Source organism: Sphaeramia orbicularis, chromosome 9 (genome assembly GCF_902148855.1).
Source record: "Sphaeramia orbicularis chromosome 9, fSphaOr1.1, whole genome shotgun sequence".
NCBI lineage: Eukaryota > Metazoa > Chordata > Actinopteri > Kurtiformes > Apogonidae > Sphaeramia > Sphaeramia orbicularis.
Genome location: NC_043965.1, coordinates 7,759,683 through 7,775,124, shown reverse-complemented (window position 1 = coordinate 7,775,124; position 15,442 = coordinate 7,759,683). Strand labels below are relative to the sequence as shown.

General features: G+C 37.6%; 1 protein-coding gene across 1 annotated transcript in view; it reads left to right on the top strand.

Annotated features, from left to right (window-relative positions):
* cacna1ba (calcium channel, voltage-dependent, N type, alpha 1B subunit, a) overlaps positions 1 to 13,687 on the top strand; it is a 243,832-nt gene extending 230,145 nt beyond the window's left edge. The window contains exons 47-50 of the mRNA XM_030143711.1: positions 4,980 to 5,018; positions 6,924 to 7,158; positions 9,995 to 10,212; positions 12,699 to 13,687. Coding sequence (XP_029999571.1) covers positions 4,980 to 5,018; positions 6,924 to 7,158; positions 9,995 to 10,212; positions 12,699 to 13,253 — 1,047 coding nt within the window. The 3' untranslated portion in view covers positions 13,254 to 13,687. The remainder of the gene's footprint in view (positions 1 to 4,979; positions 5,019 to 6,923; positions 7,159 to 9,994; positions 10,213 to 12,698) is intronic.
* The last annotated feature ends 1,755 nt before the right edge of the window (positions 13,688 to 15,442 follow it).

Sequence of the window (15,442 nt, the reverse complement as noted above, 5' to 3'; positions counted from 1 at the left end):
TCATGTGCAGCATCAGCCAATGGTTTACATTATAGCTCTGTTAGCTTAGCTCTGTTAGCTTCGCTCTGTGTTTAGACTGAAAACAGAACCAGTGAAACCACACATCACCTCTGTTTTCTGTACAGTTTGTGTTGTCAAAAGCTGAACTAAAGATAAACAAGGTCAGAACTGTCACAGTTTAGTCTGAACCATGGATCAACAAACGACAACTTAGCAAAGATAAGAACATCCCATAATTTTATACCTTCGTAAGCCTCATTGTCAAACTTATCTGTCTCGAAGAAACACTGACATTTCAACATCAAACTTCATTCTTTACATTTACAGCTGAGTCCAGTGGAGAAAACAACAACAGTGTTTTTAGCTTTATCACTTTTCACTTTCTTTGACCCTGAAAGTTGTTTCTTAATGGTTCTCATCCCATCGGGTCACTCTCTGATGCTTTGGTGTTAATTTTCCTCACCATGTTACACTGGCAGAGTGACTCACTACTCCCTCTAGTGGTCACATAAATCCTGCATATTTAAATCCAGTTCATATCGCCTCAGTCCAATACATCGGCATCTTTGAGAACTTTCAGAACTTCAGGGCTCTTTATTCTAAACACTCTAATGATAATTTTACTCCATTTTTTCAATTCTTCAAAGTGGAAATGCTACATATAGCCCTTTTGAAGCCAAGTATACGCTGTGATTTTGGGCCATTCCAGATTAAACCTGGCAAAATCTAGTTTTATCTTTTGAGGATTAAAAAATAAACATGGTTCTACTTCCTATAATGAGCCATAAAAATCTCATTCGATCCACGTGGCACAATGTGGCCGCTGAACTAAACCCCTCAGACAGCAGAAATCTCAGACTATAGGAGCTTTTTAGGAAGTTTGTGAGTGAAGGGCAAAAAACAGTCAAAGTGAATGAACAAAAAACTCCATCTGTCATAACTGTAGTGAATCATTACTCTGAACATTTGTACTGGCAGAGCAGGGAGGAGCTGGGAATCACTGTTCACCCAGTTAAGGCTGAAAACCTCCAAATGAATCTTTCACTAGAGCCTAAGAAATATAATAAGCTCCTCATTTCCTGAGTGATGTTGATGTTGATCGATTCGTGCATTTAAAGTGCATTCCTTTCACAGCCCAATTGGAAAAGCTGTTGTTGATCCTGCTCTCACTGCAGAGGAGAAGTCTACAGTAATCTGATTAGACGGTGGCAGCCTGCCAGCTATTTGTCCGGTATCGTTTTTCTCCCACTGCCAACTGAAAAGATGATAGTGGCTCCAAATGGCTTTGGGCCCAAGATTCACGGGGAAAAGAAAAGGCTGTAATTGGGTTACAGTAAAGGAGAGAGAATTTGGAGTGGGGGATTAATGAAAGGATGGAACGAATTGGGGCGGGAGGTTCCCCTGTTGACTCGCTGTCTTATTTTCCTCACCTTTTGGAAAAGAGGCCAGGAAATCCTTTAGCCAATTCAATTAATGTCGGCCTCGTGGTGTTTGTGTGCCGCTCCCGGACTATGATGACTATGATGGGAACTGGATGTCGTGGTCTGATCTCCGGGGCTTCGGCCTCAGTCCCAGTAGTTTATCTTCCACTCATGGTAGACTGCTTGCCTTTTGCTTAATTTGGGCTCAGCTTTGTTGGGATCAGTAGCTGACATTTGTTGAGAAAAGCTCTCCTTAAGATGCCTCTTTGTGCTCTAGTGACATGGGAAAGAAACCTTAGTCAAATCCGGGCCCCTTTGTCCTGTTCACAAAAGCCTCTTTAACCCATAAAGACACTAACCTTCATCGTCAACCTAAACCATCTACTGATATAAACTGTTAAATACCTGTTGATCCACTAATTCTATCAATACATGTGAATAATTGGTGTAAAATGTAGTTTGTCATCTTTTCATGGTCATCAGATATGACCCATGTGGACGTTCAGAGGCTCCATAGTTACCGTGGAAACACCGTCATCTTCTACAACATTGATTCACCAGTAAAACCCATGGAGTTGGATCAATGACAGTGGATGGACCAGTATATTAATAAATAAAATGAAAAAAACAAAACAAAACTACAAAATCATAAATAATGTGGAAAAATAAGGAAAAAGTGTACTAAAATAAAGTAAAAATAGGATAAAATAAGTAACAAAATGAATAAAAACAGCCAAAATAATGAATAAAGTGAAAAAAAAAAGAATAATAAATTTACAAAATAACAAGTAACATGAACAAAATAATAAATGATAAATGACAGCGGATGGAGACGCTTGTTTTTACATTGAGTTGATGATATATTTTACTGATAAAAGTAATTTCTTAACTTTTTTTCTGTTTTGAACATTTTGATTCAATAATGTTTGGATTTATTTATGACTCGGATCAATGACAGTGGTTGGGGACAGTTGTTTTTATGTTTAGTTAATGATAGATTTGCTGAAAAGTCACTTTTTCTTCAATTTTCTGTATTTTGATATAATAACTTTTGAATTAACTCAGAATTTTCATGAACATCTAAAATAAATATAGGAAAATACATGATTTACAGTGAAAAAGTCAAACTGTAAAGGGTAATATTATAATAAATGGTGATCAACCACTTAAGAAAGTTTAAATAGAGAGGAAAAGCCATTTGGGAACTACCACAAAAGTAGCACTGGGTCTTTATGGGTTAATGGGACATTAGATAGTGAATTTGCTGTTTCATCACTGTTTAATACAGTTTGTGCTGAACACTGTTTTAATTTGCCCTTCTCTGCCGCTGTCTTTAGATAACAAGAACTTAAGGCTGATACAGAATGGACTCTGAGATATGTCTGAGTCACAGAAACAGAGTCAGTGATGGTGCCCAAAAGCATCTCCTGATCTAAACTGTTAAATAATAACCCTCCTCAACCATTCTTTAACCATCTGATCCTGATGAATGCCGGCATGAATGGTTGTCTTAGAATATGCCAGTGTCATCAGCAAATAAAAACTACTGATGTTCAGACCTTGTCATTCAGTTTATTCAGGTTCATCTGACCTCATTTAATGGATGCCTTATGCCTTATGAACCTCAACCTGACCAACTGACCCAACCCCAGATTATAACACAGCCCCCCAGGTTTGTTCAACAGACACAAGGCATGATGGGTGATCACTTCATCCACCTCTCCTCTCACTTTAACACACCCATTACTCCTTTAAAATGACCCGTCTCAAGGTGAAGTCCAGTTCGTCACTTTTAAAATAATACACTTCTTGCTCCTTATTCCAAGCTTTCGTCTTTGTTATTTAGAAAACAAAGAGAAAATATTCAGAAATTGTTTCTCCAAGCTCACCAGCTACATGGCTGATTAACAGGATGAGCAGCAGGAACAGTTTGTCGCTCCCTGAGTGAACTGAGTGATTCATGACAGATTGTCATGTGTCGCAATCGCATCACAGTTTCTATTGGCATGAAGCGAATGTGGGTGGAAGCAATGGATGCAGTATGCCACTTTTATTGGCCCAAATGGTGCCCATCTGTGTATGAACTTAGATTTATAATTTATTTCTAACAAACTTTCAGACCTCACATTGAGAATCACTGTTTAAAGCAACTTGGGGAAGACCAGCATAATATTTTGTTCACTATTATGATGAACTGTCAGAATGGAGGAGACTATAGAGTAAACAGTTTGCATAGTCATTCATTCTAAATACATTTACTTTGGGTGTTAAAAGGTCTCTTTGGAAAATTGGTGTTTTTTTTTTTGTAATGGCGACTTTTTTAAAGGATTACACCGGTAGCACATTGGCAGTTTTACCTTGTAGGCTGTATTTTTGCTGATTTACATTTACATTTTAACTTAGATGGTTCATAATATTACAGTGTACACTTTGGAAATCAGAAAGCATTGTGTGTGCCCACAAACTAATAGAAATTACAAACATTCCATACATGTATCAGAATTAGAATACTTTATTAATCCCAGGGGGAAATTATTGTGTTACAGTTGCTCCATTCAGTTATAATAAAACATAGCAGAAAAGAAATGATCAATACAACAAAAATAAATGCTTTTATATATATATATATATTTAGTACTACATATGCAAACATACATATAGTCCAAGTCAGCTTTATTGTTAGTTTTGCCATATGTACATCACATACAGAAAACTGAAATTACAAGACTCTAAGGCCCAACGGCGTAAAATGAACATAGTAGAAAACGTAACATCCCTGCACTTGAAAACTCTCGGCCTTCAGTCTATGCCAAAGTTTTTGCACATACAAACGAACAGACAGACGGACAGATGACAAACCGATGACAGTACCCTGCAGTGTGGGCCGAGGGTAAAAATACCAAAAAAAACAAAAAGACTAGAATATAACTACAAACTCCTGGGTTTGATTCCAACCAGGGACTTTTCTGTGTGGAGTTTGCATATTCTCCTCCTGTTTGCATGGGTTCTCTCCGGTACTCTGGCTTCCTCCCACCATCCAAAGACATGCACAGATAGGTTCAATGGTCAAGCTAAAATTGCCCATAGGTGTGAATGTGAAAGTGATTGGTTGTTTGTCTCTACATGTTGGCCCTGCGATGAACTGGCGACTCATCCAGGGTGTACTCTGCCTTCACCCATAGGTAGCTGGGATAGGCTCCAGCACCCCCTGTGACCCTAGTAAGGATAAAGCAGGTTCAGAAGATGAATGAATGAATAACTATAAACTATAAACTATATATACCCAGTATTTACTATAACACTCTGTTAAGACACAATTACAACAGCAATTTGTACAATATGTACTGGACAATATATTGTCAAAATGATGATTAAAGAAATATACATATATAAATGTGCAAAAATATTGTGGTGTTATTAAAAACTGTGGTTATAATGAGGAATTAAACCATATAGTTTAAGGTTAGAATTATGTCGATGTGTGTTTACTAATCTGTCTGCTGTGTTGTCTCTCTCTCTCTGGTTTTGTCTGGTTCGTATCCTTCTCCTTCATGACAGCGGAGTCAGTCTCGTCACTCTCCAGGGATCCATCTAACTGTATGTACACACTGACTCACAACATACGCACTTGTTTGTAGTTTGCAGACATTGTGCTGTTTTATCTAGTTCTGCCTGTCACAGAGCTAAAGGATGGTAGACTGTATGTTTTCACCATACTGTCATATTGCATTGCTCACTTATCCATCTTCCAATGTGCTGTATCATTAATTCCAGGTTCATGGTTATTAATGTTTAACAGCAGTGTCAGGAAAGACACTGTGACAAATAACACATACTGTCTAATACTTTACCTTACTAAGAACAGACATCTGCACTTCCTCTACTGTTCAAAGGTTTTAGAACAACTCAATTTCATGTGAAGGAAATGGTCTTTTTGTATATTATAGCGATATTAGATACAGGTATAGATTAACTTTATTGATCCCCAGGGGAAATTCACTTTGTACTGTGAATATTATACTTCATTTCATACTCTGCAGTGTTGTTAAATAATCCTTTAGAGGTTCTATTACTGCTTTTATTCAATTTTTGATCCATTACATGTTGGCTGAAAATGCCTTGCTTATTACCCCATTTTTTTGCTTTTTAAGTTTTATTTCTTACCCTTTTTCCAGAACTGGCAGAAGTTTGATAAAGTTTAGGTTATCAAAAACTGCAACAGTGGTACTAAACCGACCTTTTTCACTGCAGACATTTTAGCTTGTTGCAGCAGGACAAATACAGGTGTTCCTAAAAAACATTCATGATGAATCTGTTCCACTTACATGTCCCAGAAAGTCATACAAGTGTTCCAGCATGAACCAACTACAGTCCTGGAACTGGTGCATCTACACGGAATGTAACCATGGTGAATTAAAGTAATCACACCTGTTTACTTGCATTTTTCACAACAATAACATACAATTAGTGGATCTTAGAGTGTCAGAGTTGTGGCGGTATTTCATAAATGTACATTTTCTTCCATAGAAATGGGTTTAGAATTACTCTGTTGCCCATAAAGCTGGAATGGTTTTATTTTCAAACGCATTCCTCTTTTTATTCCTTTACATATACATCATTATATACCTTTGACCTCTGAGTCCCAGTTACACGTAATCTATCAAGAATAAATCAACATTGTCACAATCTTTTCACGAGAAAAGGTAGAAATATTTTGTTCCAACTTTATGGGTAATAGTGTCCAAAGCTGCAAAACCACAAGAAAATACAGAAGCGTACTGCATATATACAAATACTGAAATGTTGTAAACAAAAAAAAAAACACAAGGAAATAGTGATATAAATGATACATTAAAAAAAAAACAGAAATTTAATCTGATGCATTCACTATCCCTGCATCATTATCATCATCAGTATCTGTCATGAAACAGGTTTACTAAGCATCAAAACAGTTCCTGTAGGTGTTAAAACAGACTGTACCAAGGATAATTTCCACAATATATAACTGTAAAAAAGCAATATATTGCATTCACATTGCCTTCATATTCACAAATCCTATAGAAAACTGAGTTCTTCTAAAACCTTTGACCAGTATTTTAAAATCTTTTACATATTTACATTGTGAATTGCATAATATTGTAATATTGTAAATAATATTTAATTCTAAATGTATATAAATATTTATATAAATACCAGTTTTCTTATTTTTTTCTCTTTATGCTTGTATTTTTCACTTGTTTGTTGTTTTTCTACCTGTCTTTTCTCTACACTTGTTTTGTTGTATATTGCTGCTGTTAACTGTGAAATTTCCTCATGGTGGGATAAATCTTATCTTATCTTATCTTATCTTATCTTAATTACCAGTGTGTGTAATGTTATAATTCCATCTTCCTCCATAACAGACAATAATTAGTGCATGTGGTTGAGTCAGTTCTTTTTCCAGTAGTGGACTAGTCCTACTGTATGAAGACCATAAGGGCACCTCTGTCCCTCCCCCCTCAGTCCGTCCCTGATGCCAGCCCGATGAAGCGCTCAGCCTCCACTGTGGCGCCGCAGCGCCCCCAGGAGGTCAACCTGAGAGACTACACCTTGGAAAAACCCAGCCAGGACAGGCCGCACCACCATCACCACCACCACCGCTGCCATCACCGCAGAGAGCGAGACAAAGACCGAGACCGGGAGAAGAGGCAGAGGTCTTTGGATACGCCTCTGGGTGGACAGCCGCCCTGTTCTGCAGGTTGGTCACCACCTCTGTACACATACGGTCCACACAACAACATATCCAAAGGCTCAACACATATAGAGTATATGGACAAAAGTAATGGGACACGTTGGATTCAGGTGTTTCTTTATTAAACAGGGGCCTGGGATACAAAACAATAATGACAAATGTTCGAATATAGTTTTATATTGGGATAAATATCATTGCATTGGCTAGTTTGGTTTAAATCATTATCTTTGCCTCCAAAATGCCTCACAGATGTTTTTTTTTTCTTAATTTCTTTCAATATTGATTTTATCAAGAATCAATAACCTGTTGAATTTGTGGGGTTGTCAGGTTCTGTTCTATGTTAGAGTCCTGTGGTCTGGATGTAGATCAATCTTCCAATAGAAGTGGGTGGTACTTTTACTGGAGGAGAACTCAACTAATTCAGTCAAAGTCCATAAATGACTTCCTATCAGTGATCAATTGTAACTACACTGATAACTCTAATCATCTCCATGGTATAAACCATCAAAATATGGCTCATTATAAGTAAAGGCACATTTTTAATATTTCAAAAAATTCAAATATCAAAAATTGTGAATAAACTTTGTAGACATTGTCCCAAGGAAGCTACATATAAAATTTGAAATTAATCCAACCAGTTGTTTCGGAGAAGAAGATTGTTAAAATGTAGATATTGGTGACCTTGAGACTGACCCGTCAAGGTCACAGGTCATGGATCCAAATGAAAGTCCATATATGACTTTCTATCAGTGCTCAGTAGTAACTATGTTGATATTTCTAACCATTTTCATGTTATAAACCATCAAAATATGGCCCATTATAAGTAAAGGCAAATTTATATTAAAAAAAATTGTCAAAACTGTGAACAAACTTTGTAGACATTGTCCAAGGAAGGTACATATAAGCTTTGAAATGAATCTGACCAGTAGTATGGTCAGACAACATGTTAAAAGAAATTGCTAACGAAGAAGAAGACTACATCGGACACAGCTCCTTCACAACAGCTCATGGCCTTTCGGCTGGTGAGCTAAAAACCAACAGGGTCACTGGACATAAGCCTCCTGGATCTATGGCAGAAGTGTATTAACGTCTGCTGCACCATAAATATTTTAAAGCCTTGGAGCAGTGAGTTCCAGCCTTTCCTCCTCATTCGTCCTCACCTGTGTAGGAAACAGACAGAGTGTCTTATATAAGAGGCTTCAGACGTGACTCCTACCTGCAGGATCTGGACTCTGAGGGTCTGAATACGAGGCTGCAGACACCGTGCACATGCTTTTTATTACACAGATAAAAGAGACTGACGGATGGGAAGAGCAAGTGATGCACTGATTTATGGACATGTGTCTACAGAGTGAGGATGTGCACAAAGAAACACATCTGCAGAAACTGTAGAAAGAGTGCAGAGTCACACTGGAGGGATGAGTGAAGCTGCTGTAGATCTCTGTGCAGACCCCAGGTGTATATGTTACAATGTTGGACTGAAAGCTGATGTTTAGGATTTTAAAGACAGTTTCTTTTTTTAGCTCATCAGATCAGAAACTTTGGAACTGACTAACTGAAAAACAGGTGGTTTCGGCATCTGTTACACTGGAAAAACTCCCGGTGGGCACTCGCAAGAATCCTCTAATTTATTATATATATTTTAATAAGCAACTTGTTTTTAATTTTACCCTATATATATCCTATATTACCTGTATGTATCCATTCTATGTTGTACATGTTTCTTCCATCTATAGGATAGAGTTGGCTTTAAATGTCTATTTTTATTTTATTCTGCTTTTAGTTATACTCTTATTACCTCCGCCAAGGAGGTTATGTTTTTGCCGCTGTTGGTTTGTCTGTCTGTCTGTCTGTCTGTCTGTCTGTGTGCAAGATAACTCAAAAAGTTATGGACGGATTTGGATGAAAATTTCAGGAAATGTTGATACTGGCATAAGGAACAAATGATTAAATTTTGGTGGTGATCGGGGGGGGGGCATGGGAGGGCCCAATGATCTGCCTTGATTTTATAGTTGCTCTATTCTTGTTTGCTGTCATATTGGTTTTTTATTCATATTGTTTGCACTGACTGGAGTAACACTCATAATTTCATTGAACATACGATGACAATAAAGGCTATTCTGTTCTGTTCTGTTCTGTTCTGTTCCGTTCCGTTCCCTTCCCTTCCCTTCTACTAATAATGGTAATAAAAAAAAGAAGAGGTAGAGTTGTAAAGAAACACCCTGTCATGTCCCTAACTATGTATTATCAGAGTTTTACTTTAATTAAACCCTCAACCTCTGTATCACTTACCTCATGTACATGACCTATAGATAAACTGAAAAATATAAAATATAGAATAAACAGGACTTTCTTGTCACTGTTACAGGAACAATGAAAATCAGTTTAGCAGCTCTGTTTCTTTTTAGCAGCAAACACTTAAAGTGCAAAAGATTCTATAAAAGTATCACTGTATAAAGACTGTGTAGACTGTATAAAAATATCACAAAATTATACTGAAAAATATTAATACAAAGAAATACTAAAATATGGTTTATGTCAATAGACACTATATTTACAGTATTAACAGTATGTACATCTATGAAAAAGTCTATAAAAATAGTGAATTTATGTTTGAATAAATCCCTCATTTATAATTATTTTTTATAAACATCTTCATCGTCCTTCTACCGGAGTATTTACTGTCTCTGCTCTGCACATGTCCCATTTCAATCTGGACTTTCTCACTTTGTCCCCAAACATCCAATCTAACCTATTCAGTTAACACTGAACTGATCATTCTTTTTGTCTTACACCCCAGGGCAGCTTCACCTCTGACTTTTTTCATCCTTTCCTCCTTCAGGTGCACCAGGAGAGCCCGGGTCCGACCCGTCTGGCTCCCGAGAGCGAGCCCACGACCGTGGACGCTCCCACGAACGGAAACACCACCACTCCTCAGCAGATAAGCAGCGCTACTACTCCTGTGACCGCTACTGCAGCCGGGAACACTGCCACACCAAGTCTGCCACCGCCAGCTGTGCCGCCTCCCCCAGCGAGGGCCAGGAAACCAGCAACAAGCAGGTGGGAGGTCGTAGACGTACAGAGTAGAACAGACCAGGCTGAGGTTCACATGACCCTGGAATTTACGAAAAAACACAGGACGGAACAGGACGGCATTTTTATCAAGTCTTATTAACCCATAAAGACCCAAACATCCACCAGTGACCAAAAGCATCTACTTTTAAAAAAAATATTTAATAACTTTAGATCCCCTAATTCTATTAATCCATGTCAATAATTGGTGTAAAGTACATTTTGTCATCTTTTCATGGTCATTAGATATGACCTATTTGGACATTCAGAGGCTCTGTAGTAAACATGGATTCACCAGTAAAGCACATGACAGTGGATGGAGACACTTGTTTTTATATATATAAATAAAATGAACAAAAACCAAAAAAAAAACAAAAACCTGCAAAGTAACAAATAATGTGAAAAAAATAAGCCAAAAAAATACACTTCAATAAAGTACAAATAGGTTAAAATAAGCAACAAAATGAACAAAACAGTCAAAATAAATGAGCAAAAATAATTAATTAATTTTTAAGATAACAAGTAACATGAACAAAGTAAATGATAAATGACAGTGGATGGAGACACTTTTTTTATATAATAAATAAAATGAACAAAAGCAAACACAAAAAACCCACAAAATAACAAATAATGTGGAAAAAATAAGCAAAAAATGTAGTACAATAAAGTAAAAATAGGTTAAAATAACAAAAATAGCTGAAGTAATGAATATCATGAACAAAAATATTAATAGATTTTTAAAATAACAGGTAACATGGTAAAATAATAAGTGATAAATGGCAGCGGATAAAGACACTTGTTTTTACATTCAGTTGATATATTTTGCCAAAAAAGTGATTTCAGGTTTCTCTGTTTTGAACATTTTGATTCAATGTTTGGATTCACTCATGACCATCTACATGGTCAGGAATTTAAATATAGGAAAATAGCTGCTTTTCCCTGAAAAATGCTGAAAAGGCTTGTTTTAGAATAGAATAGAATAGAGTAGATCTTTACTGTCAATGTTACTAGAGTAATGAAAATCTGTTTAGCAGCAAACACTTAAATTGCAAAAAAAAAAGACTGTATAAAAATATCTAAAAATATTGAGAAATATTGGCAATCAACAAAAACTACAGAGATAAAATATTAAATATTCAGATACTGGTAAAATACTACTAATTACTACTAAAATATAAAAAAAGCTAACTTGATACTGCAGCTAAGAAATATATACAGCATATAAGGATATATACTAGTAATAAAAGGAAATATACAAGGTATATGGATGTGATTATTGTACTGTTCAGGTAATGATATTTTTAGTTGGAAAAAGTCACCTTGTCCTCATTTTTTTCTGATTTGGTATAATAATCTTAGAATTTACTCTAAGCTTTTATGAAAATCTACATGATATAAGTGAACTGAATATAGGAAAATACCTGATTTTTACAGAACAAAACAAAATGCACAGGATAATATTATAATAAATGGTGATAAATCACTTAGTAAAGACAAAAAAGTCAATAAATTACTAGTTGTGACTAAAATAGTTTTGGGTCTTTAAGGGTTAAATCACCAGCAGGAGTTTGTAAATCCACTCAGTTACTAGTTTTTTTTTTTTCCCAGGATATTGCTGCTCATCTTATTGTCACTTCAAGTGTAAAAAAATATCCTTCTTGATATTATTTCTTCTTGTCCTGGTTGCATCTACAGCCTCCACCCCTCACACACATACTGTATATGATGACATTTTACCTGTTAGACTTTCTGTCCTATCTCTGAATTTCTATTTAAAACCGTTCTTTCCTTTCTATTTAAAGCCGTCCATATGTTTTATTGTTAAATGTGAGTTAGCTGGACGGCTCACACAGATAACTCCAGATGTCCCTCTAGTGCTTCTGTACATGTAGACGTGGACTGATCAGGGTGACAGTAACGCCTTTGCATGCTCTTACTACTGCTTTCTCTTCTGTCTGCCTGTGGTGCAGCCACTCATGGCCTTTCACTTCTTTTTCCACTTTCTCTCTTCATCATTTCCCTTCATTCCATGTGTCTGTCGTTACCTTCCCATTATCGCTTCTGTCTCCTGTCTGTCCTCTGTGTCTCCCATATGGGCTCTGTCATCTTTGGTGTCATCACATAACACATTTTGCTGTCTTTCCTTTCCTTTCCTTTCCTTTCCTTTCCTTTCCTTTCCTTTCCTTTCCTTTCCTTTCCTTTCCTTCCTTTCCTTTCCTTTCCTTTCCTTTCCTGTTTCCTTTCCTTTCCTGTTTCCTTTCCTTTCCTGTTTCCTTTCCTTTCCTTCCCTGTTTCCTTTCCTTTCCTTTCCTGTTTCCTGTACTGTCCTGTGTCCTTTCCTGTTTCCTTTCCTGTTTCCTTTCCTTTGTTTCCTTGGCGGTCCTGTCCTCGTCTCCTTCCCCGTTTCCTTTCCTCTCGCACATATTCTCCTCATCGTTCTATCGTTTCAAATTGCTTGTTCAATTTTCATCCAGGGCAGTGGTTGGGTTAAAGGCAGCCCAGTGGCACTGAGCTCCAGTTCTAGCACGCCGAGCCGTGGACGTCGGCAGCTCCCCCAGACCCCCCTCACCCCTCGGCCCGGGGTGGCCTACAAGACTGCCAATTCCTCCCCCGTGCACTTTGTGTCCAGCCAGGCCTCTCTGAGTCCCGGCCGGCTGAGTCGCGGCCTGTCGGAGCACAACGCCCTCCGGCACAGCGGCTCCCACCACCTCCCCTGCCCCGTCACTCGTATCAGCTCCGAGCCCTTCCTGGGCCGGGGCCACGGCGAGGCCCCGGGCGGCCCCTACAGCAGCCTCCGGGACCAGCTGGACGTCTTCCAGGATGCGGCGTCTCTGTCGCCCAGCCCCTGTGCCGGACGCTCATCTCGGACCGCACTGCCTCGCATGATGGGAGCCCTGCTTCCCACTCCACAGCAGAACCTTGGGGTGCCCAACGGCTACCACTTCAGCTTCGGGGGCAGCACCAGCCCAGGCTCTGGCGTCAGGGCACCCAGGTATTACCAGGAGGCAGAGGAGGACGAATGGTGCTAGCATGGCTTTAAACCGACCTTTTTAATGCATTTTTGAGGAATTGTGATGAGTTTTATCATCTTCTTTGAAGGCTTTAGTTTACATTGTCACTGTGTGTGTTTAATGCTGTATTTTAATCCTAACTAAGTGAGCATGGTTAGGGACGACATCTAAACAGGGAGCAAGTTTGGCTGATATCTGAATGTGAACAGAAACGTGTCATTATTCTAAAGGGCATGGAACGGAAAGGAGACTTTTTTTTGCCAATTGTCAGATGTCTACGAGTCGGTAACCTGTTCGATTTGCTCTGACTTCAGTGTTTTGTTGACGCCACCATAGTGATGCTCAAACAACCACATACAAAAGACACCATGTCTGTATATCTTAGATGAAATGTGAACTGTAATGATGTATTTTTAACCTGCTCTATATGATTCCTTACACTAGTTTAAAGAGGATATATTCCTTACTTTTTACTGAAAACAGCCTACACTTAACATTTTGTTTGGGGGAATGTTGTACTTAGTTACAGGCAAATCATTTACAGTTACATGGTTAGTTGTGGTAGAAAAGTATTATTTACAGTCAGAGCACAAAAGATATTGTTGAAATTTAGAGGTAGAACTCATAGTCATGGATAAACGAAAACAAAAACAATCTTGAGAGAAATGAAGAATTTTGGAAACAAAGATAATTTAACCAAACTAACCAATTGTGATAAATATCATTACATTGGTTAGTTTGGTTAAATTGTTATCTTTGGTTCCAAAATTCTTCATTTCTCTCAAGATTGTTTTTGTTTTCTTTTATCCATGACATTGATTTTAAATGTTCTTTCTCTAAATTTCTCAAATATTTTTCATGCTCTGACTGTAAATAATAATTTTCTACCACAACAACCCATCTACTTTCTTCACATCTCACTGAGGAAGAAAAATCTCCCATTAAACTTTAAGGAAATATTGATGTTCATAATCTACATGGACAAAAATATTGGGACGCATCATGTCTACAGCTGTAAGATGTCCTGTTCATGGTGATTTGAGATGACAACATCAATATGATATTTATCCCGATATAAAACTATATAAAAGGTAGAACATTTAAAATTGTAGTCATGGATAAAAAAACAAACAAAAAAACCCAAAAAAATCAGTGTTGAGAGAAATTAAGTAAAAACCATCTCTGAGGCATTGTGGAACCAAAGATAACAATTTAAACCAAACTAACCAATGCAATGATATTTATCCTAATATAAAACTATACCATAACATTAGTCATTATTGTTTTGTATCCCTTACCCCTGTTAGAAAAGAAACACCTGAATTCAACATGTCCACATACTTTTGTCCATATACTGTATGACTTAGGCAATTATGCTATGAGGCTAACGAAATGTAAAAACAGTTTGTACAGTGTAAAAATATGACACTATGAATTTAACATCCCTGGTTTAGACACCTTCTACATTTTATTACAGCACAACATACGTCAGATTTACACTTTGAGCTCTGAGTAAAGTCAGTTTACGTTCTAGTCGTGGTTGTTTGAGGATCAGTGTGACTGCTTCGACACAAACGTAACGGCGCTGCAAGTCAGTCAGACGGGACAAAAAAGGCAGGTCGACGTGGCAGTAAAATGCTGGTTTATTGTGATCCAATGTTCGAAAACCTCAAAGACATTCAGACACTGTACAAACCAACAGCTGAGTTGTGCTTTAGTTTAGGACTCTACCATTCCATGACGATGCCTAATCCTTTCTGACATTCCCTTTGTGTGTCAGCCGATCCGACGACGCTGTCACCACACAGACAGCCGCGATTGTTCCGTCTGTCTTCATAAAAGAAGCAACGCATGGTAGTGAAATGTACCTTACCGACCGATTTGTTTTCTATAAAAGTTTCCTCGTAGGTGTTCTCTTTTCATTGTGTGCATTTTTTGTATCGACATAAAAACAAAGTGTGTTTTACGTGAACTGCTTACGGTTTGCCATCGTTTCAGGTCTAATGTTTCTTACAGACTTCTTTGCGATGTTTTAAGACAAAGTGCCTATCCTTTTAGATATACTGTAGACAAAAAAAAAAAAAAAAAATGCAATGTCAACTGTTTTCTAATGCATCGACACTTGAGTAGATGTTTGATTCATTCTGTATGTAGCTCTGCAGGAAAACAAGTTGTACAGAAAGCCTTATCTGCGAGCAGAGAAGCAG